Below are 27552 nucleotides of genomic sequence, written 5' to 3'. Positions count from 1 at the left end.
ATCATCCAAATATCACTCAAATTGTCCAAATGCCTTCAGCAGCGGGTTCAAAAATTCTATTCGTCGGGTAGAGGAGTTGAACGACCAATCCGAGCTGCGCGTTCGAAAACATCACTCGAGTGTCCCTCGATTGTGACTGAACTGAAAAGCCGCCTAGCCTAGCCGCTAGACGTCAAATTCGAGACCGTCAAAGAAGAATAAATAACTACATTATTTTTATCACAAAGAAACAACGTGGATGTTTTCCTTCGTCCTTCGTAATATTCAGAACTGTGCCTAATATTCAGAGTGGAGCAGCAGGCAGCTCCGTCCGACGGAGTGCGTCGTAACCTGTATATCGAATGGATCGGGAATTTACCGCCATGATCTAACCCGCTGCGATCGGCGCCGCCGAGACGTCAACAATATTCGAGGATTTCGCGAGAGCTTCGTGTGTGCGCGATCATTTACGTGCTTGCGCTCGTTATGGAATGGCATAGTACATCGTCGTCGTCCGAGGAATACGGCCGTCGCCGTGCACGAGAGCCCCGTCGGCCGGTCCAAAGGATGACCCGATGTTAACCGTCAAAGCAAACCTGCGAGGGAAGCCCTGTCAACGCCGTTTCCTTATCAAACATGTGAGCTTTCCTCTGGACTCGCATTGCGACGTCACGCGTTGAAACACGAAGAAAAAGAGAGAAAGCGAAATCTGCATATACATATATATATAAATAAATAGATGTGTATATATATGTATGTATATATAGATGAATGTAATACTGTAAATAATGGTGTTTTGGACCGTTGTTTATTCGCTGGTGATAATCCTGCGCTTCAGTTTCCTACAAGCAAGTACGTATACCTGCGTAATTGTCGCTTATAATCGATGTGATAATGTGGAATTGTCATTTCTTCGAGCGCTTGTCTGATATCCCTGTCTGATGTCCATTTTATCTGTTTCTCGTACTAGAGCCAGAGTCGCAAGGTTACTGCGCTCCGTACAGTGGCAAGATATGCAAGAAGTACCTCAGCGGCATCGGGAAGGTCTGGTTTAACGACTCCAACGACAATCCTGGAGGATGGTTGAACGAGAAGATTACGACGAATCTCTGGGAGGAGCTGATAGGGACCCTCTCAGAACCATGCCGCTCAGCTGCAGAGGTGTGATGCTCAAAGCTTTAAAATAGATTTTATATCCATTTTCATCAATGTAGAGTAATTTTAATCTTACATTCTATGTAATTTGTAAAACTGGAAAAAAATAAAGTAGGATCTAAACCAAAATTAAAGTTACTCTACATCAATAAACATTTAAAATAACTTTAAAATAATTTTGAAAGCTTTGCAGTTATTGTAAAAAAACGAATCAGAGTTGACAAAAGAAAATGTTATTTTTACCTTTCTTTTGACTTTTTTTTTTTTAAGAAAATGCTCTGCGTGTATGCATTTCCACTGTGTCACGAATCAATGGGCCTACCACTCTGCTACGAGGACTGCATGGCGGTACGTCAGCAATTCTGCTTCAACGATTGGGCAATAATCGAGGACAACAAGCAGAGGGACATTTACATTCGCTCACGTGGACATTTTGTACTACCGGAATGCGAAAGTTTGCCCAAAGTGAACAAGGAGACGCCCACGTGTTCTCACGTACACTTGACCGATATGGACGAGGAAGTCGTTACTTGTAAGTTACTGGGTTCAGATAATTAAAGAAAATATATGTATACATACTCAATTCTGTTATAAAGAGTAATAAATGAGATCGTATGTGAATAACAAACAGAGAAGTGCTTTAAACAGTCAGAGCTAGATCTTAGTTTAATATCTCTTGTATGAATTTATGTTTTTTAGTTTTTTAAACTATGCGCCTCCTGAATACTTTCAGTCTTCAAAGACAGTTTTAAACTGGACCAGAATGGTACTATCATAATATCATAATATTAAATTAATAATTTAATGATACTAATACTAATAAGTATTTTCTAAATATTGAAAAAAAATATATGAAACCCACACATGTATAAATTCACACAAGAAATATTAAACAGTAATATCTAGTTTTGAGAATTTAGGGCGTTTCTCTATTTAATATAATTATAAGATATTAATAAAGCAACTTTGATTGACTCTCATAGACGATTGCATCAGAGGCAATGGTAGATTCTACATGGGGAAAGTTAACAAGAGCAAATATGGCCTAGACTGTCAATCGTGGAGCGCGCAGATGCCGCACAGTCACGATAAACCGCCCGATGTCTTCCCACAGATTCGTCATGGTGAAAATTACTGTAGAAACGCGGGTGGCGACGAACCGTTTCCGTGGTGCTTTACGACTGATACCTCAATACGCTGGCAACATTGCGATATTCCTGTATGTGGTAAGTACAATCGAGACGTACTAAGAAAATTCGTAGTTAATCTATAAATTGTATTAATTATCTTGATAATTTTTTTTTTTTTTTTTTTGTTAGCACTAATAACCTAAACTGTATAAGACCCACTTAATTTATTTTGAATTTTAATAACTTTATAATTAGAGTTTTTAAAAATAAAATTATAAATAATAATAGAATAAAGTTTTATAAAAAATAAATTAAGTGGGCCTTCAGCCCATACTTGATTCAAATTTTAAAATATAATTAAAATATTTATATTTTTTGTCATTTTTATGGAATGTATTTTTTATATGAATCTTTAATTAAAATGTATTTTATTTCCACATGGTACATAGCAATTGATCTTACTTAAATAACAATTTGTTATCTTTTTTCAGATAATGTTACAACTAAAGTGGAAATTGAACCAAAAGACATAATGATGGACACGTTGTTTAATAACACACTAGTACTCATACTGGCAGCATTGGGTTTTGTAATTGTGGCTGGTGCACTATTGTCTATTCTGCTGAGTCAAAGACTGCACAAGCGCCACCGAGGCTACAATCCAACTGATAATCCGGTACATTTTATTCATTGATAAAAAAATAATCTATAAAATTATCAAAAAGAAACTTATTAAAAATAATTGTATGTAAGTTTGATTGATATTTATGTAATAATTAAATTATGTAATATAATTTAAATAATTCTTTTTTAATTCTTCATATATAAAATTAATTGTTCTAATTTATCATCGAGTGTATTGTTTCTTTGTTCATATTTATGATTTGCGCTTTAATTATCTTGTAATAATTAATTAGGGTGGCGTTATGATTTTCAAACATTTAATATATTTTAATTTCATTAGATATTTTATTAAATAATTTTCCATTTTTCTTCGCAGGATGTAAACATTGATCTGGACAAGTTACCAAACAACGAGGCGTATCACAAGACGAGTGCGCAGCTGAATCCCAAATTGGAGAAGCTGGAGTTCCCACGGAACAATATCATCTACGTGCGGGATCTGGGTCAGGGCGCGTTTGGCCGCGTGTTCCAGGCGAAGGCGCCAGGACTAGTCACGAACGAGGAATTTACGAACGTTGCTGTGAAGATGCTGAAGGAGGAGGCGTCAGACGACCTGCTGCGAGACTTCGAGCGGGAAGCGTGCCTGCTCGCCGAGTTTGATCATCCGAACATCGTGAAGTTGCTGGGCGTGTGCGCGCTCGGACGGCCGATGTGCCTACTGTTCGAGTACATGGGCCGCGGCGATCTCAACGAGTTTCTGCGCTCTTGCTCGCCCAGCAACTACATTATTCGCGTGCCCAGTACGGATGAAGGCGGCCCGATGGCGGGCGAGCCTTCACGGCTCTCGCACATGGATCTGATCAACATCGCGCTGCAGGTGGCTTCTGGTATGGTGTACTTATCCGACCGGAAGTTCGTTCACCGCGATCTGGCGACGCGCAACTGCCTAATAAACGACCAGATGATCGTCAAGATCGCTGACTTTGGTCTGTCGCAGAAAATATATCTGCAGGATTATTACAAAGGTTACTTTTTTTCTTACTTTATTTTGTGTACAGATACTGTGACCTATGAAGGATGATCAAATGCTTCAAAAATTATTCGACAATTGCCTCTAATTTTTACTGTTTAAATCTCATAAAGTGGGTCCAGTGAAAATAAGCTTGTGCAATGTTCGAGTGATTTGCTATTAAGTAAAAGTAAAAATTCGTTTTTATTAGAATCCTATTTAGTTAAAATATAAAACAAATTTTGATTTTTTTATTAGACAAATCACTCGAAGATTACACAGTAAGATTGATTCAATTTTTATTTTTCGGAGTAAATGATATTTCACCTTAATAAATTTAAAGAAAATATTTCTACCTTTTAAGTCTCGTATCTCTTCGCGTAATGTTGAATTTTGTTTCTAATAATGTAATGCAGGAGACGAACAGGACGCCATCCCCGTCAGATGGATGCCGCTGGAGAGCATACTCTACAACAAGTACACCGTCGAGTCGGACGTGTGGGCGTTCGCGGTGTGTCTCTGGGAGATCTTCAGCTTCGCGCTGCAGCCCTACTACGGGATGACGCACGAGGAGGTGGTCAAATACATCAAGGAGGGCGACGTGCTGCGCTGCCCGGACAACACGCCTCAGTCGATCTACGACCTGATGAAGCTTTGCTGGAACAGGCGGCCGTCCGATCGGCCGACTTTCCGCACGATTTATCAGACCCTCGACGGTATCAAACAAGACCTGGAGGCGGAGTGCAAGTCGGACAGCGTCCCACTACGCATTCGCGTGTAAACGTAACAATAACGGTAAGAATCGATATCTCTCTCTTTCATACAGAGACGCACAGCGTGAAATTTGTGCCGTTTGAGAGGAGAAAGAAGACATATGTTTGTTTTATTATTTTTCTCGAAAACGTTTATAAAAATTAAATTATTTTGTATTCTTTAATTTGTTCCCGCACAAGGAATTACTCTGTTTTTCATTGTATGCGGACGCTTTACATGAATAATTATGCAATTGATACGCGAAATTTAACGTTATATTTATATCTATTTGCAATTAGACAAAATGTCTTCACTCTCTTGGATCGGACAAATTTCATTCTGTGCGACGATTAATTAAGAGTAAGGCACGCCACTTGGTGTGCACCTACTACTTACTCTTTGATTACATTTCCAGCTAAGTAACTTTGTATTGTGTATCATGAGTGTGATGTGGAATGCCTGCCTTAGTTGAATCCGCCTCGATACTAAATCTGTTATCACAATCGCGAGAAGTGAGAAAAGGACCAATGTATAAAACAGAGGCGCGATATATTTCTTCTATTTCTTCTGCTGCTGAAATCGATGTCCTCATCGGGATACAATACTGCTTACCTTTCTGGATCTCTTTTTCCAGATTTAGTTTGAGAAGATTTTCACGCTTGTTTCTACATACTATTCAATAAGCTTCCTAATTAGGGCTGCCACTTTTTGCTATGGTTTCCAGAAACTCGTTTTTTTGCTTCCAAATTTCCAAAGATATAGGTATGTAACATTTTTAAAAGCGTTTACGAATCATCATTTTATTATTAGATATTTTTCTCCTTCTAGCCTCTTGTCAGAGTAGCGTAATAACTTTTCATATCACAATGCAAAATTCAAACCTCGGAATTTTAATGTAAAATACAGTAATAAAAAATAATTTTGTTCAAGCATATTATTTTAAAGCACGCGGTTTTTTATATTTTATTACAATATTTGTCTATTTTTTTTTTTCTTAAAAGAAAGGATATGAAGAATGGTTTGTCAGAAGAAGGAGAAGCTATCTTGCGCATGAAAGTGACTTTGGAGAAAGAGAAGCAAGACCCTGTCGCAAACAGGATAAGATATTCGCTGCACCATCGAACTGGTGACAAATGGTGCATTTATCTTACTTAAAATTACACCCATTGCTTGTGCGACAACATTGAAAATATTACTCGCTCCCCATGCACAGAGGGATTGCAATCACGAAGATTGTTTTATTATTGGCTTTGCAATGCTTTTGATATTTATTGTCCCGTACAGAGAGAATATGGCTGATTGAACGTCAATTATACCGTAGTTTCCAGAAGAAAAATTTCTAAATTAATACAAGAAGGAATAGTGTCCGACTGGGGATAAGCCAGTTTTGAACAGCCTATTTAAATGGACTCTCAAGAGAAAGATACTCTTAATTACCTTCTCAAAAGTAGCAGTCGAATAAAATCCGATGTTTAGGATGGAATTTGAACTCGGATCTTCAGCATGGAGAATAGATGCACAACTCTCTGCACTACGATCGCGCATTAGATAAATACATAAAAATAATTATATTTATCTAATGATAAAATGATTTGCTTACGCTTTTAAAGTGTTTGCTTTATGAATTATTTGCTTTCATTATTTTCTATTATCGTCCCATAATTTTCAGACGAAATGTAGAAACGTGGCGGTCCTAATTCACCGCGTCCGAATTCGCTTTTCCTTTGCGGGTGAAACACTATCGAGTTTGTACAAATACTATAAAAGCGGTGTGGCTATAAAAGCGCATTTAACGACGTTATATTTAGAGGCTCCTTGATTGTTAGACGTGTGTTAGGTTGTTAGATCGTTTGCTGTACCAAAAAAAAATAACAGAAAAAAGACCTAAATAATAGCTATATTTAATGTGCTGAGATATTAACGAGAAATGAACTATGAGGAATGTTAAGCGAATCGTCGAATGAATGTACACTACGAAGTTGTTGTAAATTAAGGAAGAACAAAGGCGCGCGCGTCGCGATATTCTACCGACACGAGAGCCGGACTTACCGCGGATTTGCATGACTTTAAATTATACATCCAGTGTTTGCGTCGCGCGTGATCTTGTTTTGAATACGCTATTATTGTTTAACGCCTAAACGTACTTTGCGAAGATTCAAAGAATAGTGGAATATCTTGCGCCAACGCGTCGTGCATACGCGGGAGAATGTCCCGCAGAAAGAGTTAATCGCGTTAATCCATTTAGTTGTTTCTTATTTAGTAACTCGCTAACTGCCTTGTTAGGAAGATAATTCGCCGTTTCGTTTGACCTGCCTGTGATTTTTAGCGAAGCGCACCGACTGAATAACCCACCTCACCACTGCCGATATTGCATTCCAAGAAACGCGTTTATTGTTAAGTGCAGCGAGGAATTGTTTGTACCACACGCTGTAAGTGTCGTATGCAACGAACGTTCCTTTTTTTTTTTTAAGTGTTTTTTATTCAGCGTGTAATTTAAGAATATGCATAGACTGTAACAGAGTAGTTCTTCGTTCTTATCGCTTTTATTTTAACGAGTATAATATTAACGCCGTTTCGCGCGTGTCCGACTGACCGTCGAAAGCGAGAGAAAATACGGTACTCTTCTCTCAATTTGGAAGTAAAATATTCTCACCCCAACACCCGGGGGTGAAGCTAGACTGCCATCGCGACTCCTCACAATGCCACGTGTGTTGTCGCGCCGAGAACAAAATCGAAAAATTTGTTTCCAGAACGTCTCAAAGCCGTATCCTCGAAGAGGACCACGCATCACAAAACTCGCCCTGGTTTTTTTTTGCTTTCTTCTTTTTCCTCTTGTGCTCCAATCTTGGATTTTTTTGGATATAATTAAGAATCAGTATATTCATAATTCGTTCTTAAGACTAGTTATTTGCAAGACCATAGATAAAGATATGTGCAAGGGCCATACAGCAAAAGTGTTGCTATCTTTACATGTCATAAATGCATAGACTGAAAAACTGTACAAAAATTTAAGTATTACCTACTGACCTAATTACAATTGACAATTGTAGTATTTAGCATTAAGTTTTTATCAATAAGTGTCTTTTTATCAAATGTTAAGGACTAAGATGATAAGAACACCACATGCGTTATGACAAAAATATAAAATATTTGTTATGGTGCGCATATTTTCAAACGTATAAAAAATATCTTAAGTAACGTCTTAAAATGCTAATACGATTCTGTAATTGGTTTAACACATCTTAAGACATTACTTAAGTATAAGAACCGATTATAAATACCGACCTTCGGCCTAATTTATTATTGTACTGATCTTAAGATTCTACTTAAGATGATCTTAAGTATAAGAAGGGCTAAGGGTCCTTCACAGTCCTCAAGATTAAATAAGCACCCTTTTTCTGCCTTCAAAAGCGGCTCAAAGTCGTTCTGATGACAAGTCTCTCGATCGACGATATCTTCCCCATACACACACACAAACATATATATACACACAAACGTAACACAAGCCTTTTTATATTGTATATTTGTATTCTGTGTAAGTAGTGCCGTATGCGAAGGTGCAGAATTTTCACAAAAAAAGGGGAAAAAAGATTTCAATAAGGAAATAATGGTCGATAACACAAGATAAATATATATTGACATTTTCGATTATCGAGTACAATCTTAAACAAGACAATAATTTTTGTACATTTTTATACATTTTACTTTTACACCGATTACTATTTGCGCAGAAGAGAACATTCTTGTTTTAAGAATGTCTTCATTTTTGAAATATATATAAATGTTGAAATAATTATGTAACGTTAAACAATTTGTTTACAGAAGAAATTTTATATAGCTTTATCGAGAAAAATATATTCTTATTATTCAACGTTTTCACGAGTTGAGCAAAAATCAGATGGGAAATAACAATATCTTTAAACGAGGAATTAAAATTTTTTTATTACTATCATTATCAAATAGTCATGTTGTCTATTCTTTGGATGACTATTATTAAAGTATTGAAATAAAATATATTACTGAAATTTATATAAGATTATTGAATTTTTTAAAGATTTTATATTGTTACTTACATGTTTTTTTTTAAGTACAATGTATTGATTTTAATTTGATACTAATTTTTTTGTACAGTTTTGTATCAAAACTGAAAATGTATCACATTATATTAAATTGATAATCAATGTTGATCGAAAATGTCGAGAAAAAGAACGTTTTGCGTATACAACATAATCATCTAGAAAACACAGGAAGGAATCAAGTTCAACCCCTGGATGCTATTTATTACAATATCAATTTCTTATAAATAGAATTATTCCAGCCGCACTAGTCTCGGACTTTATTCTCTTTCTTCTTCTTCTCCTTGTACTATTCAATTCTTTTTATTATAGTCTTTCTTTAAACTTCTTTTTCTTCAAGCTTTAATCTAAAAATTAAATTAATTAAAATCAATAAGTTATAATTTATTTATTTAACGAATGACTTTTCAGGAATCGACATCATCTTGATCAACGAATTTGTTTTTATCCTTTTTTTCTAATATAACAATAAAAGACCGAACAAATACTTTTTTAAATAAACTTTTTTGTGAAAATTCTGAATCAACTTATCGGTGTAATAGGCGCGTGTGCGTCCGCGACCAAGAAGAAAATTTAACTGCCATTACATGTAAACCCGTTGATTAAGTTCGTACATTAGCGTTGCCGATGTATCGACGTGAGCCCCCGTTATTCGGTGATCTCACGTGTGAATGTATGGCAACCCGACGACGTAACGTAACTCGTACGAATACTTCCAGCAGATAATCGATGTGTAATTGATTTTTGTAAATAATTGATAACGTGTCTCTATCACGTGTCTCTGTACCGCCTCTGACAATACCGTTTGTATACCTACATTTCTACTATATTTACATAGTACCAGCTGTACCGTTCGGATCGCTCTTTCCGTTGTAGACTCTAATTGTGTCCACGCTGAATCCAATAATCGGTCTAACTGTACCATGAACGCCTCGAGGGGAGAGAGTTGAAATCTCTACCCCGACGCGTGCAACCTTGGCAAGAAATAAACAACCAATTTCGTATTACTCCGACCTACTCTACTCTGTTGCGCCTTCGATATAAGATGTTTAGACCTTCAGAACTTGAGGAAAGAAATATCGCTTAAATTCATTTCTTTTCTAGCATGCTTATTTATAAAACAGCATATTTCCAATTTTTCCCCATATGTTCTTTACTCAATATCTTTTCTTTCTATAGAAAAATAAATGGCAATTACTGACAATATCTTAAATATTGAAGATTGGGTTCTAAATGTTCTTTTGAATGTGTAAATTATATTATTGCATAATTAATTTTACTTAAATTCTTAAGAAGTCTATTGTCATAACACCACTAAAAGTAAAATTCTTTAATTAAAAAAAAAAAACATTTAAAATTGGATTTTCAGTATTTGAAACACTATTAGCAATTGATCATTTATCCTATTTGAAAGTATCACTAAAAAATAAAAATCAGAAACTAATGGGTAAAAATGCAAATAGCAAAGCTATATGTGATGTCTTATGTTAATTATTCTAATACAAAAATTAATTAGGGATATCATTGAAGACAGTCACATCATTACTTGCATCATAAGTATATTTTTTGTAACCTTACGTGCTTTCTTCTCTATTCGTCCTTCTATCTATGGAACTAATCTAAAATAATTCATAATTTTTTTTTTATAAAAAGCAGATTTGGTTTGCACATCTTGTATATACATGTTGTTATGTCCCTTATGCTAATTTACGTGTATACATATAAGTAAAACTCCTTACGATACAAACTCTGTGCTCGGTGCAAGTCTCTAGTCGCGATATTGTAATATTGCGCATAATGATGTCTCTTTGGTACGCTTCTCCTCTTCTCGTAAATGCATCATAAATATAGTGATACTCGGCGTAAATGTGCAAAATATGGAATGGCTCTTTTTTTTTGGAAGTGACTAGCTTTGCTCGATTCAGTTCTTGCATTTTTACACGTCGGGCAACGCGTTATATTTATGTCTGTACCGTGGTGGAAAGTACTTCGATACATTGTAGAGTCCGATGAAGGGAGCATATACACCTAGATCTTTACAGTGGAATAAATATAATTTCTCCATCTTTTTCTATAAGAAATTCGCAAATTAGATTCTCCTAAGTGTATACGCTGCTTAAAACCTCGAGATTTACAAACTATAGATATATACATGCATAGTTTGCAAATCATATATATATATATATATATATATATGTATAATATTACCTATCGTTCAACAAGCAAAAACAAAAGTACATTTGTACAACTGATCTATACAAATACTGATGATATCTTAAAAAGTAAATAATCATTACACCTATTAGTTATTGCAATTTAACTTTCTATACGCATTTGATATAGTGAACACTTAAGGATTTAAAAAAAAAAAGAAATGCATTTTATGATATCAATACTTTGAATGATTCCTTATACGCGCGTCCGTATGAATTTCCATAACGGAACGCTCAAGTGTTTCTCTTGGATTGAAAGTACGAAGAAAACGTACAAGATACGACTCGGATAGTTCTAAACAATTTTTAAATTCAATTTACATTTAATAAAATTTTGTTATGAAAAATATTAACGATCTTAATAACTTTGAAATAGTTCAAGCATTTATCCTCATCATTTAAACACTAGAAATATCAATATTTTTTACTCGCTAAGAATTAAGCGAATGGATTACTATGGAAATAAATAAAGTAATGAAAAACCAAATATTTCATCAGGCTAAAGAAAATGATTGATGAAAAGTCAAAAAATTTGAGAAGCCTGTCTTTCAACCAAGAAATAGGGTCATTAATAATCATTCGGTACTTCTAGTGTTAATTTGCGTTCTATACATTTCTTCGTGCGTTTCTAAATCCAAGAGGACTAATCAAGTGTACTTTTTCTAACGACTCGATTTGCGTACCGTTATCGCTGATAACTTGCAAGTACATGTACATGTATTTGTACATGTACAGTATTATCGCTTGTGTTACAAAAAGTACTTGAAAGTACATATACAGTCTACATTCTACGCTGTCATTTGCACGAAACGATAACGATAAGATTGTACAATCAAAACGCGTCCTTTATGTTCTGAAACTGTCGCACAGCCAAGTCCACCGGCAGCTCAAACTTGTAGCTGGTAAGACGATCCAAGGTGTGAAACGCATCTTGAAAACCTGGAAGGTCTCTTCATCAGAAACGCAATTCCACTTTGCGATATCTATTCTAATTATCTCAATTTTGACGTACCTGTCTTTACAACGTAGCTCCACGAGAGGTAATAATTTTCCAGAAGATACTGACACTGCAGGATCAACTTCAGCCATATCACGAGTTTATTCGCGCTGAAAATACGATAATTATTTGATACATTAATTGTTACTTATAATTAACATCTAACTGCATAATGAATAGCTATAATTTGATAGCTTGACTGCGACGCAATCGCAGTTGTTACTCACTTTAAAGCTGCGCATACGAACGCCTTGAAATGTGAATCGTAACTTCGCTTATACGGACTGTGGGAAGCGATGATATTACCTATAGTGTCGTCAGTAAACTCTAAACGAACAAGATAAGAAGAACGTTAGAACATAAAGATAGCTTTCAATTCGCAGAAAATCCAAGAAATACAGGCAAGAAAAGGATCTTCTAAAGCTATTCAGAATTTCATAATTTTCTTCTTCTCTCCTCTCGCCGTTACAGTTTCCTGGATTCCCCGGTGTGTCTCGTCTAGAAGTAGTAGCCTACCTGTTTCGAGGAGGCTATTCTTCCAGCCGCGAGGTCCAGGTTGAAGCTTTGCGAAAGCTTCTGCGCGGGACTAGAATTGTAGCGGCGTCCGTTCTTGATTTCATAATACTTCAGTATCAACTCCCAGGCGTGCATGAAGTTCGCCGACGTAACGCTGCGCTGCGGGAAGCAGCCGACGAACGGCACTACGCTGGACCCGGAGCGCAGCACGTCCGAGGTCAGACCGTGCTGCATGAGATCTCTGATCGAGGTGGTAAGGTGTTTCCTCACCGCGGACGTGAGCTTCGCATTCGCGTGCGATGCCGAGTCCGAGTCGGACGTGTAATCGTTCTCGTCGTCGATATCGTCGACGTACTCCTGGTCGGGATGACGTTGCTGTTGCTGAATCTGCGACGTCTCCGCGATCGTCTCCAGCACATGCTCCACGGCGATGTCCAGCCTCGTGCGTAGATCGCGCCAATTGTGCACCGGATTCTTGCTGTTACCACCGAAGCTTCGGCGCACCCGTTCGCTGCCGCAGCCCAGCTGCGACAGCAGGAACATGTGCAACAGCGCGACCACCTTACGCACGGTATTTAGTGTCCTGGTTCGATTGGCGGCACCCGCCTCGTCTTCAACGGGTTTCCCACGTTCGAAGCGCCTTTTAGAGCCGTAGGTAGCCGACGAGGCGCCGGAACCACCAGCGTGTACCGGACACGCGCACGTGCACGCCAGGGTTTCCGTGCTGACCTCACCCTGAAGGTAGTTTATGAAACGCTCCAGGTCGGCGATCTGTGTCTTGAGTTGACAGACCAGCTGCTCCTTCATCTTCAACGGGCTGACAATCTATTATACAATGAACACAGTTAATTTAATGATGCACAGTTAATTTAAGACAATTATTTTAACATCATATATTTCTATAAGTGAATTCTGAATTAAAATTCTATTAAAATTTACGTATAAAATTAACTGAAGTATAAAGTTTAATCTATTTTCTTCTAGGAAGTGTTATTGTTTCTTATTTTTTATTATTATCGACGAAAGAACGTCCAGTAGTGTTGGGATCAAGCGTAGGACTCGAGATCAATTTAAACGTACTTGACTTATGGCGTAATCGACTTGCCACCTGAGATCGTCCGCTGGTAATTTGCATAGGTCGTCGACATCGAAGTTCAACTTTTCCTTTAGGTGATCTGAAATTCATCGGCATGTTTTATTTTCCCCTCACAATGCAGATTTTCAATTAGCTGTAGCTACTCACTAATTATGATATTCTGCCTTTCCAAAATGACGCTCTGAGGTAGATCGGCGTCACCCGTCTCGTACGCGTACTTCTCCAGATCCTCCAGCTGAGACTTCAGCTGGCTTATCAGCTCTCTCTGCTTTGTTCGTTGCAATGCCATTTTGGATTCGACCTCCGCGTCAGTGATCATCTATAGTTATATGACAATTAAAGAGTTATCGAGTAATCGAGCAATTGTTAAAATAAAATGAATAACTCCGTGGAAAAACATTCCACTGCTATGTTGTAGCTGAAAAAACAGTTTAAAAAACTCCAACAGGCAACTCACAAGCGTATTGTTCACAACGCGTGGAGCGAGGAATTGGATGTGTGTCAAGGTATGAAAATAAAGTGAATAAATAAAGAAAAAAATACGTACAAAAATTTTATTGCACACTCGAATAGTATAAAAAAAGCAGAAGACATAAATATGGCTTATATAAACAAATAACACAGAGTACATAATTTGTAAAATAAATAGAATATAAAAAATATAAAATATTAAAAAATGACTTAAAAACGACTAGATAAAACAAACAATAAAAAATGCGTTCAAGCCACCAAAGTGCCGCCACACAAAGCAATAAAAAATCTGAAGAGTCACAAAGTAACAAGGCGCTATAGCAGATTTGTTTATGCTGAAAAGTTGCGGAAAGTTCGCTTTGCAGGGTGGCTTACGCTTCGATCGCAGATACCCGATACGGGGGACATCGGTGTGACGGATCTGCTATCTAATAACAAGCTATTCGGTACATCCGGTATTCCCCTAAACGCAAATTCCTCCAATTCCTTAAGCAGACTCTCCTTCTCGCTGGTTGGCGCGTCCACGATCTGCCGGAGACGAAACTGGACCTGCAAGCATGAATTCCCATTAATTAATATAATTATGAAACAGAGATTGCAAAGCGAGTTCACCATCCGATCTTCTTACCTGAGCAAAGTGAGTAGTCAATGCTATTAGAGATGAGTTCAGCATCTCCTGTTCTTCTTCCAGCATCTTCACCCTTTCCATATCATATACGAGGCTAGCAATAAAAAAATTATGTCATTTATAATTTCATAATTATCAAATACAATTTTAACATAGTTTTGTCTATCCTTTGCTCAATATGCAATATAATTTTTGTGCAACAATATAATAAATCTGTTGTGAAAAGTTATTGTAATACATAATAATAATGTTTGTTATTTGTTTAATTTAAGTTTTGTTTAACTCATTTTCTATCTTTTCTCAAGTTTCAGAATGGGATAAAATTAATTTACATTGATAGAAATGGACACTGGATGACCTAACTTCAATCGACTTCTGTTCATTACTGTCAATGCAGATTAACTTTAATCTTGGTTTAATATAATTTTCTATCTTTTTTTTAATTTTTAGAATAAGATTAAAATTAATCTACTTTGATGGAAATGGATGTTAGGTGACCTAACTCCAATCAACTTACGTTCATTTCTATCAATGCAGATTAATTCTAATCTTGGTTTAACATATCTGTTTTTTCCTATTCTTAAAGCAAGATTAAAATTAATCTGCAGTGATAGAAATGGAGTTAGGGTGATCCAACTCTGATTAACATACGTATGTACATTTCTATCAATAATTACCTCAAGATTAATTTTAATCTTAGTAATTTGCTAAAAATAGAGTCGTTTACACTAATATACAGTAGATTAACTTTAATCTCGCTTTGTGACATAAAGATGTTGTAATCTTCTAAACTAAGAAATACCATAGGATCTAGGAGCCAGTCACCCCAGAAAGAACAAATTGGATCAAAGTCAATTAGATGTCTATCAGACATCTACAGGATGCCTACTATTTGTTATTTCTCCCTGGAGACCGTTCTAAGGCTCAAAGGTTGCAGCATATGTTATTGGGGGAATCCCATAGCGTAAATTTCTCGAGGGAAAGAACGAGACAAGGGAGTTCGGGTTCGTACTCGGGTCAACGTACTTATCCACGTTGGCGTTGACGTATTTGTACTCGTCCGCGAACTCGTTGTCGCCGTCGTTCGCGCCGACCGGGGCCCACCTCTCTCCAGCTGGCCTGCTCTCGCTACTCTCGTCCGAGTTCTCGACCTCGTCGCTCTCGACGCAGAGCGTCGCCCGCAAGTGCCGCTGCCGCTGCCGCCGTCGCCGCTCGTCGTCGTCCATGGTGGCCGTCGTCTCCTGGTGACTGCGGCCGCCGTCGCACGCCGCTTCGCCCACCTCCTGCTCGCGATAGCAAGTGACAATACAATACGGGCATATATCGATCTGGCCGACCGTCGTCGTGTCTCGCGCGCTTCTCGTCTCACATAGCCTACATACCATGGCAGCGAGTCCCGGTGCTTCTGGAGCCGTCGTCGTTGTCGTCGTCCCGGTGCGCGATTCACCCCGTCCACTCGCGACCGAGTCCGAGCGAAACGCGTCGCGCGATGAAATCACGGACTTCTCTTTTTCTCTCTCTCTCTCTCTCTCTCTCTTACGTCGAAATCATTATTAATTGACCACCTGCGCACGTGTACGACCGAGACGTCAGCAGACGTCAGCGGCACAGATCTCGCGCAAAAGCGAGCCCTCCACCCCTCGCTTCCTTCGTCCTTCGAAAGACGAACGGACTGCGCATTCACACGCGACAGCTGACGACGCGTCGAGGAACGGAAATATGCGCGATAAGACCAGGGTCGCTAGATTATTCGATGCTCCCCCTTGCAATAGATAAATCAGTTCTGAATATATATTTTTCTAATTTTTTCGCTAATGTTTGTCTGACGATGATTCATTAAATTACAGCGTTTTAAAGTAAAGTAAAAACATTTTATATAATTAAGAAAAAATATTTTGAAGTTGGCTCCAGAAACTTTAAAATGATTTTTTATAAAATATTAATTGATGCAGAATTTGCCAAAATAGCACGCAATATTTATAAAAGATTTACGAAATGTTATATATATATCAGGAATGTAATTTTGCATCAATATTTTCCAAAAAATTATTTTAAAGTTTTAGAAGCCTGCTTCTAAATATATTTTTTTTAATTACATAAAACTAAAAATTTACAACATTTTTATTTTACTTAAAAACGCCGTAGTTTGATGAATCGCACATCGTCAGACAAACATTTTAAAAATGTGTATTTATCAGGAATGCGTTAAAAAAAGGACAACTTCAATCGAATTGTGTGTAACGTATTCGCCTCTTTTTAAAAAAGGCGCCCCTATGTTTAATTTGCTTAGTTACGTCCCTGAATAAAACAGTACCTCTGTCGCACAATGCGCTGAGAAACAATGCATGAAAAGAAACAAAAGGCAGAAAATAATGATTTATGCCTTTTTTTCTTCGTGAGCCTGTTGCATTACGCTTCTGTTTTGTCTATAATAGAGATTTTATAAAACTTCTTACTTGAAATTTCTTCAATGGTAAAATTTTTGCTTCAGGTTTTGATAAATTCTTAATAAAATGTTCCTGTTGTTCTTATTCTAATCATAGTGTTTTCCTTCAATTTATTAACATTTCAAAGTTCGCGGGCCACTATGATTGCAATTTGAAGATCAGAATTTAATCAATCAGATAACTCTAACTTTCATCTTTTTTTAATTATAACTAATTTGAATTTTCTAACTAATTTCATTTTTTAAACATTTTTGGAATCTCAATACCGCATCCAAAATTCCATTTCTACTTTGAATTCAAATAATCGAATCGAAATTCAATAGTTCGATTGCTCGTCGATTGATAGTCGATTCGACTGCGTTATTAGGGTTGCGACACTTCGGTAGTTTTTGGAATGTAGCTTGCTCATCGAGCGTGAATGTAATTGGTTGGATCCAGAGATAAGAATCTCGAAACGCGCAATAGCTAATTCGGAACGCACTCCATATCTAGTGAATCTAGTCCCACCACCCACTACGACCCGCACCGCCCACACGCTGCGTGCGCTGCGCACCATCCCCGTGAACGTTGAAGGTTATGTCATTTGTGTAATATGGCGTCGAGTGAGAGTGGTGATTTTCAAAAGGTGTTGGAGTATCGGATTTACAAATGCTCCAGTTATTCTTCCTGTTACATACCCGAGTGAGTGTCCCCGACGTATCGTCCGTAAGTCGTGTTGTCGAGAAACGGTCGGGAAACGCCCCCTTCTCGACCCCGTCGACACGACCAAGTTTTCTAACCTAAAAAACACACGAGACATTTCGCTCCCCCATGTCTCGGAAATCGTCGCGCGCGAGTTTGTCGCCACTCAAGCGATGTCTCTTTTTTTTCTCGTTTCAGAAACATCATCGTCGACGTACCGTCGGATCAGTCTTCGCGATGGTCCTCCGACGACAGTGTCCCGCAGGTATGTATTGTCGCATGTACGCGTCATCGCGCCCCCTCGTCGCGCCCGCGCTCACGTTTCGCCGACCGTGCGTTTTTCAGTACCTCATCCTCAAGCTCCAATGCCCCTCCGTTGTCAAGCACATCACTTTCGGCAAGTATGAGAAGACGCACGTATGTAATATAAAGAAGTTCAAGATTTTCGGTGGACTCGAGCCTGAAAATATGATGCAGCTTCTCGAAAGGTTTGCCGGCGATCGCTCTTTCTTTCTCTCTCTCTCTCTCTCTCTCTCTCTCTCTCTCTCTGTCTACATTAATTCTTTGCTGCTCTTTGTTCTGTTTGCCACCTAACAAATGCTTTATTCGTTTCAGTGGATTAAGAAACGATTCCATACCAGAAACGTTTGATCTCAAGCATGTTTTGGGAGACAAAGGGAATTACTTTCCCATTAGATACTTGAAGGTGCTTCCACTGCAGGCGTGGGGTCCCAACTTTAACTTTTCCATATGGCACATCAGACTGACTGGTATTAATGACCCCAAGTTTGTAAAGCCCTGTATCGAGTGGTACAACACGGTAAATGCGTTGTCGAGTGAATGACTTAAAATCCCAGGATGAGACTAATTTGGACTTTTTATATTGCAGTACCGGCAGAAGGAAATAATAAGGCTATGTATGAAACACTTCCGACAAATGGAGCAGCCCGAGGTTGTCGAGACCCTGCAAAGGGTCACTGGCGTGCCGCTAGAGGATTCGCGGCTGTCGACGTTGTACGATTTGTTGGTTACCAAGGGCGACCATTTGCAAGCGGAACATTTTATCGACAATGCGATCACGAGTAAGTGTGGCGTGGCCCGACCATGTCGACCTCCCCGATTCCCTCAAACACTTCATTTTTATGAAGCCGTGACGCTTATACATTGTTAAATCCGCTTTTTAGTGGGGCTCTTAAACGATTATATCAATGCTCAAACTTATAGAGCAATTTGGACAAAATTATCGTCCAACGAGCCCAAGCCCGGGATGCGGGGCGGCCATCAGATGGTGCTCGATCCCACGGCTGAGGTGCTGTATCTATTCGGCGGATGGGACGGTACGCAGGATCTCTCTGACCTATGGTCGTACGATATAGAGGCCGGCAAATGGACGCTCATATGCAAGGATACCGAAGCAGTGGTCGGTAGTGTTTGATAAATTTAACTCGACACCGGGATAATATGCAATTACTCTCTTATCTCTTCACGTTGCACGCATATCTCGCTCAGACAGTAATGTAAACAATGCGTTCGATGATTGTTTATTCAGTAAAACGTTGATGTTTTGAAAGAATAGATAATTAATGAATATTTTCATAAATAAAGTGGATTTTTAAAGTACGATTAAGGTAAGAAAATGATCATTAGACAAGTAAATTAAAGAATAAAAAGATATAAATATTTTTATTGTCAATTGAAAAACAGAATAATTAATATCCATTTTAATCAATTGAGAATACAGTTACTCTTTTTCATCCTTTAATTTACTTGTTTGTTGACCATTTTCTTATCTTAATTTCGCACATATCAAGCTTCTTATTTTTTAATTATTAAAAACACAATTACAAGATATAAAATATAATTATACTGGATGATTCTAAATAAGTGGGAAAATTTTGTGGGCATAATTCTTTGTTGCAAATTAAAAGAGATCTTTCATATACTTTTATGTGCCTTTTTAAAGAGTTACATTCTTCAAAAGGATAAAAATTATGTTATTATTTTTCTTAAATTTTGGAATCTTTTTCAAATCAAGTTTAAAAAATGAACTTTGTTGGACATTTGCTACTAATAAAAAGGATATTAATATTATTTTAATTCTATATTGTTATAAGGGCAGCAGCATCTATTTAATTTTTTATTAAAAATTTTTAATGGAACGGAATATGATCACTTAAAAATGTTAGAAAGCTTGATTTCTTTAGAAATTTTTTTTATCTCTTCTATTTTTTTCGTAAAATTAAGTTTTCAAGTAACAAAATGAAATACATAATTGTGTCCAAGATATATCTGTTTTTAACTTTCAATAAAAAATTTAAAATTTTTTACACGTATTTATATCATCCAGTTATATTACAAACTATGTGAAGACATTTGTAAAATATATTTTGCAGTTATGTCTCTCGCTGCGTTTTGTCTACGAATTGTCAAATTATGTACATGTTCCTATTTTATTTTCATCATCACATCGGTCACGATTTATTACTTGTAGGGCGGACCGAGCGCGCGTTCATGTCACAAAATGTGCCTGGATCCGCAGAGACGACAACTTTTTACGCTGGGCAGGTACTTAGATACACAGGTTCGTACTTGTGAAAATTTGAAGAGCGACTTTTACGTTTACGACATCGAGTCGAACAAATGGACGCAGATCTCGGAGGACACAGGGACTATGGGTGGGCCACCGCTTGTATTTGATCATCAGATGTCGATGGATGTCGACAAGCGAACTATCTATGTTTTTGGTGGACGAATATTGGCTCATTCGAGTAGGTAAGTTATGTTAAAAGAAGAAAAAAATGTAGCAATTTTGCACGCTCTATTTTTTAATGATATCACTATTGCAAAAATTCACGTACGCACAAGTAATACGTAACTAATCCATGTAGACGTAATCTTAAAATTTACGAACACGGTTACTTGATATGTACTTCTTTAATCTTTCTCCGACACTTTTTTTTCCATTTTGCGCAGTTCTGACGAACACAGTCAGGAGCACCATTTCTCGGGACTGTACTCTTATCACGTGCCGACTGGCACCTGGATCAGACTCGCCTGTGATATCGCTGATAAGCCATGCTCGAAAGACATGCCGATCTACAGATCCCGCGCCGGTCACTCCATGCTGTTTCACCCGGTTGGTATTATATTCTCAACTGTAAAATTTTTCTTTCTTTGCAAGAGAAATAAGAATGAGCAAATCGATAAACGCACGTGACGAGATATTTGAAAAGAGGAATTTTTGTTCCAGCTGTCCAGAAAGTTGTACATATTCGCAGGTCAGAGAGGTAAGGAGTATCTGAGTGATTTCTTCACTTACGAGGTCGACACGCAGCACGTCGAATATATAGGCTATAACGAGTTTGGCACGACGAAGGATACTAATCACGTTCCCGCGGCCGGATTCACGCAGAGGGCGACCATCGATCCTGAACTTGGCGAGATCTACGTGCTATCGGTTTGTATCAAGCCGATCGACACAATGATTTAAAACTCATTGAATTGAATTTATATATTTTGTATTATTTACATATATATTTGATAATATTTTATATAACAATAATTTCCAGGGATTGAGCAAAGACAAGGACAAGAGGGACGACAACGTGCAAAATTCTTTTTGGGTGTACAATATCCGAAACAGGGAATGGTCTTGCATATATCGTAATGAAAACGTTGGTGAAAAATATTGGAGCAAGATGCAAGATTACGAACCGTGCCCACGATTCGCGCATCAGCTTGTTTATGATCACACTAGAAGGGTACGTTGCAAATCGTGATACAAATCTCTGTTTGGTACATAAATAATTTTAATTGTATGTGTCCACTTATTACTATTGCAAATCTTCGCACACGATAGATTCAGCAATACTTCACAAATCATTTCTTCCTCAGGTTCACTTTCTATTCGGAGGTAATCCGGGCAGATCTTGCCTTCCAAATTTGAGACTTGACGACTTTTGGCAATTAGAACTGCGTCGACCCACGAACGAACAGATTTTGAATAGGTGCAAATTGATTATTAGGAAACACAAGTTCAGGGAGCTTGCTTTGAGCAACAGCATAGAAGCTCTCGAATATCTGCAGACGAAAATCTTCGAAATTATTGATCACAATGACACACAGCAGACGAAAGAGGTATATCGACGTGTGTGATTATATTTATTCATATTTATTATTTGATAAGTTAATTAAATTTTGCTCAACACCGTCATATGTATGGCGAGTCTATTGATCGCTGAACGTGACATTGTCTCGCTCATTAATCGCTTCTCTTCGCAGTTCCAACTCTTGACGGCGGTTCTATTCCGGAAACAAAATAACTCGGAGGACGCTTCTCACTCGAACACGATTTTAAACGAACTAACGACAGGCGTAACGGCGCAACAGCGCGTAAACTCACGCGATGTACACAATTTGCGAACCGAGCTTTACGACAAACTCTCAGAATTCTTCCCGGAATCGTTGACTCAGCCGCGGACGAATTTAATCGATCTCCTGCCGTTGTAATGCGAGAGACGGCGAGTAAGAGAGCCGGTCGCGAGACCCGTCATTTGTTTTTCTATTTTTATTGTGTGCTAATTACGGGGAAAAAAGAATTGATTATAGTATACATTTTGAATTCTACGTTAACAGAACTGCCTTTTTCTATTTATTTCAACTCTGTTATAACAAAGCCTTAATTGGTTTTTCTTTCGTTTTTTTTTTAATTTTTGATAAATCTAAAGCAGTTCTTTAAGACAAGGCACTATTCCACGTGCTATTTATACTTATCTACCTGCGACTTATCTCAAATCGACCCCGCGGAACTTTGTGATATCGATAGCTTTCTAACGGACTGGTTAGCTGATACGTAAATAAACTAGAAACTCGGTTTTATATGTAATCTCTCCTGATATTCTATAGCTATGTGTTTATAATGTGGCCATAAAGTTGTTGTTGTTATTATGTTTGCTAAAATAATATATGTATTCGTCGCGAATGGAAGAAAGATAAGACTAGATGCGCGCCATAGAGGAAAGCTTTTACTAAAGCGTCGCGATTTATTAGAACGTTTCATGCAATTCGACATCGCCGCGATATACGCCGCTTTCTACCGAAAGTACGTAAGCCAAGAAATCATGACGCAGCTTCGCTAAACTCAACAAATTATAGAGCTTAATCTGAAGTCTACCGAAACGAGAAATGATCTTTTCTTACAAGCTTACAAGGAGGCGGAGAAAAACAGCTATTATAGTCAATTACACGTAATATTTCCTTTTTTGATTAATTATAATCTTGAATTATAATTAATTCAATTGATTGTACTTAATTTAATTAATTACGATTTGGAATTATAATTAATTAAATAGGGAAATTTCGGAAGTTATTTAAATATTATGGTTAATTAAATACAGAAATTTTGTGACCATAATGTTCCTTCTAACTGAATAATCGCTATATTTTCCACATTGTCACGAGCAATAGGGATATATCTCCGATAGTCGAGTTGAATGGGATGTCACGCGTGTCTCGACCCATTTTTCTCTTGTAAAATGATCTTTTTCTTAGATAATAATATCTCCGTATTCCTCGCATCCTTTTGTTTATAATCTAAGAATAAGTTCACATTCACCGAAAATGCCTTCTAATGACGAGACATGAAATCTGAAAGTGTATTATCGCAAGTGTCGACGCGAGCTAAATAATAATCTATTCACATTTTTGACCTCTCCATTAGCTCTTTTCAACGCTCCTTTCCGAACGATCGTCCGCGAGGTAGAATACCCAACACGGAGTACATTTCAGGAACTTTGTTTTCGTTAGCATGTAAATATCCACGATAATGATCTATCATTGTGTCGGTGCGTTGCACTTTATTGTTCGTCGGCCGAAGTGTATCCCTGTACATACGTAAATCCACCTCGCGAGCTTAAAACGAAGAGAGAGGTGCGTATGCGAGAACGATGCAATTATATATGTATATTGTGAAACAATAGAAACGAAATTGTATAGCCGCTGAGAATGTCCGGCCGCGCGCGCATTATATTTGTACATACACATATACGATTATATACGATGTAAGGAACGTCGAGACGATTTTTATAATGTGATTCCAGTTACGCTAAGTTTTAAGATAACGGAACTGTAAAAAGGAGAAAAAGGTGTGAACGGAGAGTATATATAATATATATAGAAAAAAAAAAATATATATATATAAAGAGTAGAGACGAAAATGTACGCAGGTATAAAAACGAGATGCCGCCGCCATTCCTCTAAATAATACATAATTTACGACGTATATTGAACGTCTCGAAGCTGGAAGGACAAGGTATCGCTTATACACATATACATGACATACCAGGAAACACATGCGGAATTCTTCGAGCTTCGGGACGCGAGCGAGACGAGAATACGTCGATATACATACATCTGAAGTTCTAGTCAGCTAATAAATGTTTACAAAGTACACGACAGAGAGAAAAGGACTATGAGTTGGGAATTTATTTACACACGCAAAGCTCGGTTAAAGAATGACAAAATTTATTATTCACTTTCTTTTTCTCTTTCTTTCATCATTGGGACGCATTCTCTTTTCAGATTATATCGTACAGATATAACAGTATCTCTCTTTATAATATAATACAATGTACAAATGGAATATCGCTTAAGATAACGGACAAATGCACATTAATATCGTTAACAAATTTCGAATTATGAGGAACTAAAAAAACAAGAGAGACCAATAATAGATAACAGTGCAAAGATATATAAATGTAAAGTTTCAGTCTCTATCATTAATCCTAGTTGTGTATGTGTGTATATATATATATATGTGTGTATAAATATATATATATATATATATATATATATATATAATATATACATACATACTATATATGTGAGCAATATATAAATTACAGCATGCTCTTATTGCAAGGAAGCTTTATACATTGGATCTGCACTTCCGTGTCATCTCCTTTTCCATCTATTATTTTTTATCAAAATATACATGCACGCACCACATGCTCTATGAGCTTTGTTTGGTACTAGAATCACGTTAGCTTTGGTAAGACTTATAAATATGTGCACGATTTTTGTGACAACTGGTTCCTGTACATGACTCCACATTCGAAAGCCTAACTTTTCGAAAGCATCATCGACAAGTCTTAGTGAAATACATTTCTGGAAGATACATGAAATACACTTCTGGAAGAAATAATATTAGAGATATAACTTATGAAGAAATAAGAAGTCGGAGTTGTTGCTCGAAATAAAATCACGAGCAGTCAAAATGCTTGTAAAGTTCAGTAAAAAATAAAAGAAAGAATTACGCGATTAAATTCGTTAAAATGATCTTGGAATCTGGTAGACCGTCCAGAATGTAATGAGGAGAATTTGCCAGGGACGCGAGATCCGCCTCGAGCAATGTCAACTGAAGCTCCTTTCGCGCCTTCTGTACAATGTAGACCATCAGCGAGACTCCTACTAATATCTACAACAACGTGAACAATTATTTTACTTTGGTTGTTACTTTAGTGAGGTTTAAGATTTAAAGTACATCTTTGTTTCCCTCACTATATTATAGGCAATTCGTGTTCCTCGTTAATTTTCATCACTTTTACAAGTATATAAAAATTATTAAATGACATTCATGTGTACTTTAAAAAATATTTGTGATGGTTGTGTTAAAAAAAATTGTATAAAAATGTTATAACTAATTATAGCCAATAAGACATTTCAAAGAAATGTGCAGAAGCTCCAAGGCGTGCATTAAGGTGTTGAAGAGAGGATACGCAACGCACCTGAAAGCAAAACACTACGTAACCAGTCGCCGCTGTGGATTTGTCCTCTAGTACGTCCTGCATCGACCTCAGACTACTACCCAAATAAACGTTGACGAGTTGGGCGGGTAGTAGACCTATTGCGCTGGCTATGTGGTAATGAAAACCACCTATGTTACTGACCTACATACACATCATTATATAAATTGTCATGAGTTACGCGCGGACCCTGGTGGAAAAATCTTAATGAAATTTTAATGAAATATCGATAACATTTTATTGAATTTTATGTTCATTTTAAAATATTTTGATCAGTGAATTCAAATTCAAGAATTTATTTCAATGACATTAATTTGTCATGGATTAATTTCAATTTTTGTGGAAATTCCATCAAAGATTCATTACAGTTCCAATAAAATGTTTTTAATTTTTTGTTGCAATTTATTCAATAAAATTTCGTTACTTCATTACATAGTATCAATAATTTTTCATTAAAGTTTTATTACATCTTCCTTGAATTTTCGTTAAAATTGTTCTTTCATTAAATGCAGAAAAAGATTCAGAAATATAATTTGAAATTTCATAAAAAATTTAATACAATTTTAATAGAATTTTCTTGTTTTTTTATTAAATGGTATAAATAATTTTTCATTCAAGTTTAATAAAATTCTTATTAAAATCTGTTTTAAATGCAGAAAATATCTTTAGTAAAACTTGATTAGTTTCATCACATATTCATAAAAAATTCAATTAAAATTTTTTTCACCAAGGTATGCTTTATCATATATGGCGAACACAACACCGATAAGAACATACTGCAAAAATAGTATTCTGAAGACCAAAGGGGATCGGAGTGAGCCGCGCGAACAGTACGATCTTGAAGGCCTGGGGCCCAGATATCACCCGGAGTATTGCCCTTGCCGTGTCACTCTGCAGGAGAGCGCCTATCGGCAGCCTGGTGGACAACAGACCCAAAGTGACGTGGGCGATCGCGATGCCGAGATTGGCGGAGAGTATGACGATCGCCATGCCGCGCACCATGCCGAATAGGTAACCGCTGGCGACGATGAGGAACAGGTAGCCGATCACGATTGGGAACGACACCACCGTGAACAGGCCTATGAAGATCACGGCGATGACCCAGGCGTTCTGATGCTCGATCCAGTAGAGAAGCAGCTTTATGTAGTCCCTGCAGATGAAGACAATGGTGCCGAGGAAGGCGAGAGTCGCGATCGTGATCGCGACATAACATATCGAGTTCGAGCTAATGCAGCCGAAGGGTATCGCCGAGCTCTTCCCGGAAGAGCGCATCGACCCAGTCTCGTCATCGTCCATGTCAATGATTTGATCCATGTTCGAACGACCTCTCTAACGTTCTCCGCGGCGTATCAACGAGCAGCCGGCCCTCGACAGTAACGTGCTCTTGAAAGTAAATAGATTTAAAGAATAATAAATGATCAAGTTAGAGAGACGTACGATTCTTGATAATCTCGGAGCCAAGTGTTAATTTTTACCTTGCAACATTGGTTGATGGAGGTGAATAGTTTTACATCTCGGCCTATAATACGAAGCCCATGTAAATCTGCTCGGGAAGAACGCAAGACGTGAAACTCCGGTTGCTAAACGTATTTGACAGCATGTCAACCTCAATAAACCTATTGAAAGATGCAAAACATGGAGAACGAGCGGAAAATATGAGCGTAAACGTAACGACTGATAACGATTCAACTGCCGGCCCAACTGCGCATAAGGCTGTCATCGATCATTCCGCCGTAAATAAAAAACGCGCCATTTTAATTTTTTAATTAATTAACTCTATCGATGTAAACAATTTCTCGGGAGCGTGGCAGGCAGTCGTTAACAATGAGAATCGGACAAGAAGGGAACGTCCGCATTGCGAGCAAGGTTTCAGAGCGAGCCAGTAGATGATGCTGACGCACCTGAAATGCGTAATAAAACAAGACTGATGGGCCAATGAGCATCCAGCATAAAGTCGCCATACTGATTTACACAA

At 37.5% G+C, this 27552-nt stretch overlaps 4 protein-coding genes across 6 annotated transcripts; 2 read left to right on the top strand and 2 right to left on the bottom strand.

The window, feature by feature from the left end:
- Nucleotides 1-121: 121 nt before the first annotated feature.
- LOC105202254 (tyrosine-protein kinase transmembrane receptor Ror2) lies at nucleotides 122-9734 on the top strand. Of its 3 annotated transcripts, none has more exons than XM_026137597.2 (8): nucleotides 122-831; nucleotides 950-1140; nucleotides 1405-1666; nucleotides 2118-2360; nucleotides 2756-2940; nucleotides 3265-3913; nucleotides 4314-4692; nucleotides 5652-9734. In XM_026137597.2, the coding sequence occupies exons 1-7, from the start codon at nucleotides 768-770 to the stop codon at nucleotides 4676-4678; spliced, it is 1959 nt and encodes a 652-aa protein (XP_025993382.1). In that variant the 5' UTR covers nucleotides 122-767; the 3' UTR covers nucleotides 4679-4692; nucleotides 5652-9734. The 3 variants fall into 3 exon arrangements, with proteins under 3 accessions (XP_025993382.1, XP_011168973.1, XP_025993380.1); XM_011170671.3 differs by having other exon boundaries at nucleotides 5066-9733; XM_026137595.2 differs by having other exon boundaries at nucleotides 4314-9733.
- A 534-nt stretch (nucleotides 9735-10268) lies between these two features.
- LOC105202253 (RUN domain-containing protein 1) lies at nucleotides 10269-16331 on the bottom strand. Its single transcript, XM_039456685.1, has 10 exons — nucleotides 16030-16331; nucleotides 15674-15930; nucleotides 14648-14741; nucleotides 14395-14568; nucleotides 13696-13867; nucleotides 13533-13627; nucleotides 12453-13277; nucleotides 12164-12261; nucleotides 11952-12046; nucleotides 10269-11878 (listed from the first exon to the last, which is right to left on the bottom strand). The coding sequence occupies exons 1-10, from the start codon at nucleotides 16030-16032 to the stop codon at nucleotides 11772-11774; spliced, it is 1920 nt and encodes a 639-aa protein (XP_039312619.1). The 5' UTR covers nucleotides 16033-16331; the 3' UTR covers nucleotides 10269-11771.
- Nucleotides 16332-17592: 1261 nt separating this feature from the next.
- LOC105202252 (muskelin) lies at nucleotides 17593-23961 on the top strand. The gene is made up of 12 exons (XM_011170669.3): nucleotides 17593-17775; nucleotides 17974-18040; nucleotides 18121-18263; nucleotides 18391-18595; nucleotides 18665-18857; nucleotides 18960-19195; nucleotides 20267-20547; nucleotides 20749-20911; nucleotides 21026-21232; nucleotides 21345-21536; nucleotides 21670-21912; nucleotides 22057-23961. Exons 1-12 carry the CDS (start codon nucleotides 17687-17689, stop codon nucleotides 22282-22284), a joined length of 2247 nt encoding a protein of 748 aa, XP_011168971.1. The 5' UTR covers nucleotides 17593-17686; the 3' UTR covers nucleotides 22285-23961.
- A 317-nt stretch (nucleotides 23962-24278) lies between these two features.
- LOC105202251 (transmembrane protein 64) lies at nucleotides 24279-27394 on the bottom strand. Its single transcript, XM_011170668.3, has 4 exons — nucleotides 27053-27394; nucleotides 26355-26960; nucleotides 25560-25721; nucleotides 24279-25249 (listed from the first exon to the last, which is right to left on the bottom strand). The coding sequence occupies exons 2-4, from the start codon at nucleotides 26889-26891 to the stop codon at nucleotides 25085-25087; spliced, it is 864 nt and encodes a 287-aa protein (XP_011168970.1). The 5' UTR covers nucleotides 26892-26960; nucleotides 27053-27394; the 3' UTR covers nucleotides 24279-25084.
- Between the last annotated feature and the right edge of the window lie 158 nt (nucleotides 27395-27552).

The sequence above is a fragment of the Solenopsis invicta genome, chromosome 13 (genome assembly GCF_016802725.1).
Source record: "Solenopsis invicta isolate M01_SB chromosome 13, UNIL_Sinv_3.0, whole genome shotgun sequence".
Lineage (NCBI taxonomy): Eukaryota > Metazoa > Arthropoda > Insecta > Hymenoptera > Formicidae > Solenopsis > Solenopsis invicta.
Note: the sequence above shows the minus strand (reverse complement) of the source record. Positions and strands in the feature narration are given on the sequence as shown.

Coding starts and splice junctions, on each gene's coding strand:
- LOC105202254 (XM_026137597.2), top strand. CDS start 768: ATGGTGTTTTGGACCGTTGTTTATTCGCTGGTGATAATCCTGCGCTTC. Junction 1,141..1,404: donor CATGCCGCTCAGCTGCAGAG/GTGTGATGCTCA, acceptor TTTTTTTTTAAG/AAAATGCTCTGCGTGTATGC. Junction 2,941..3,264: donor ACAATCCAACTGATAATCCG/GTACATTTTATT, acceptor TTTTCTTCGCAG/GATGTAAACATTGATCTGGA.
- LOC105202253 (XM_039456685.1), bottom strand. Junction 14,742..15,673: donor GTCAACGCCAACGTGGATAA/GTACGTTGACCC, acceptor TTTTATTGCTAG/CCTCGTATATGATATGGAAA. Junction 11,879..11,951: donor GAGCTACGTTGTAAAGACAG/GTACGTCAAAAT, acceptor GAGACCTTCCAG/GTTTTCAAGATGCGTTTCAC.
- LOC105202251 (XM_011170668.3), bottom strand. CDS start 26,891: ATGGATCAAATCATTGACATGGACGATGACGAGACTGGGTCGATGCGC. Junction 25,722..26,354: donor TTCAGAATACTATTTTTGCA/GTATGTTCTTAT, acceptor ATGTGTATGTAG/GTCAGTAACATAGGTGGTTT. Junction 25,250..25,559: donor ACGTAGTGTTTTGCTTTCAG/GTGCGTTGCGTA, acceptor ACGTTGTTGTAG/ATATTAGTAGGAGTCTCGCT.
- LOC105202252 (XM_011170669.3), top strand. CDS start 17,687: ATGGCGTCGAGTGAGAGTGGTGATTTTCAAAAGGTGTTGGAGTATCGG. Junction 18,264..18,390: donor ATGATGCAGCTTCTCGAAAG/GTTTGCCGGCGA, acceptor TATTCGTTTCAG/TGGATTAAGAAACGATTCCA. Junction 18,596..18,664: donor GTATCGAGTGGTACAACACG/GTAAATGCGTTG, acceptor TTTATATTGCAG/TACCGGCAGAAGGAAATAAT.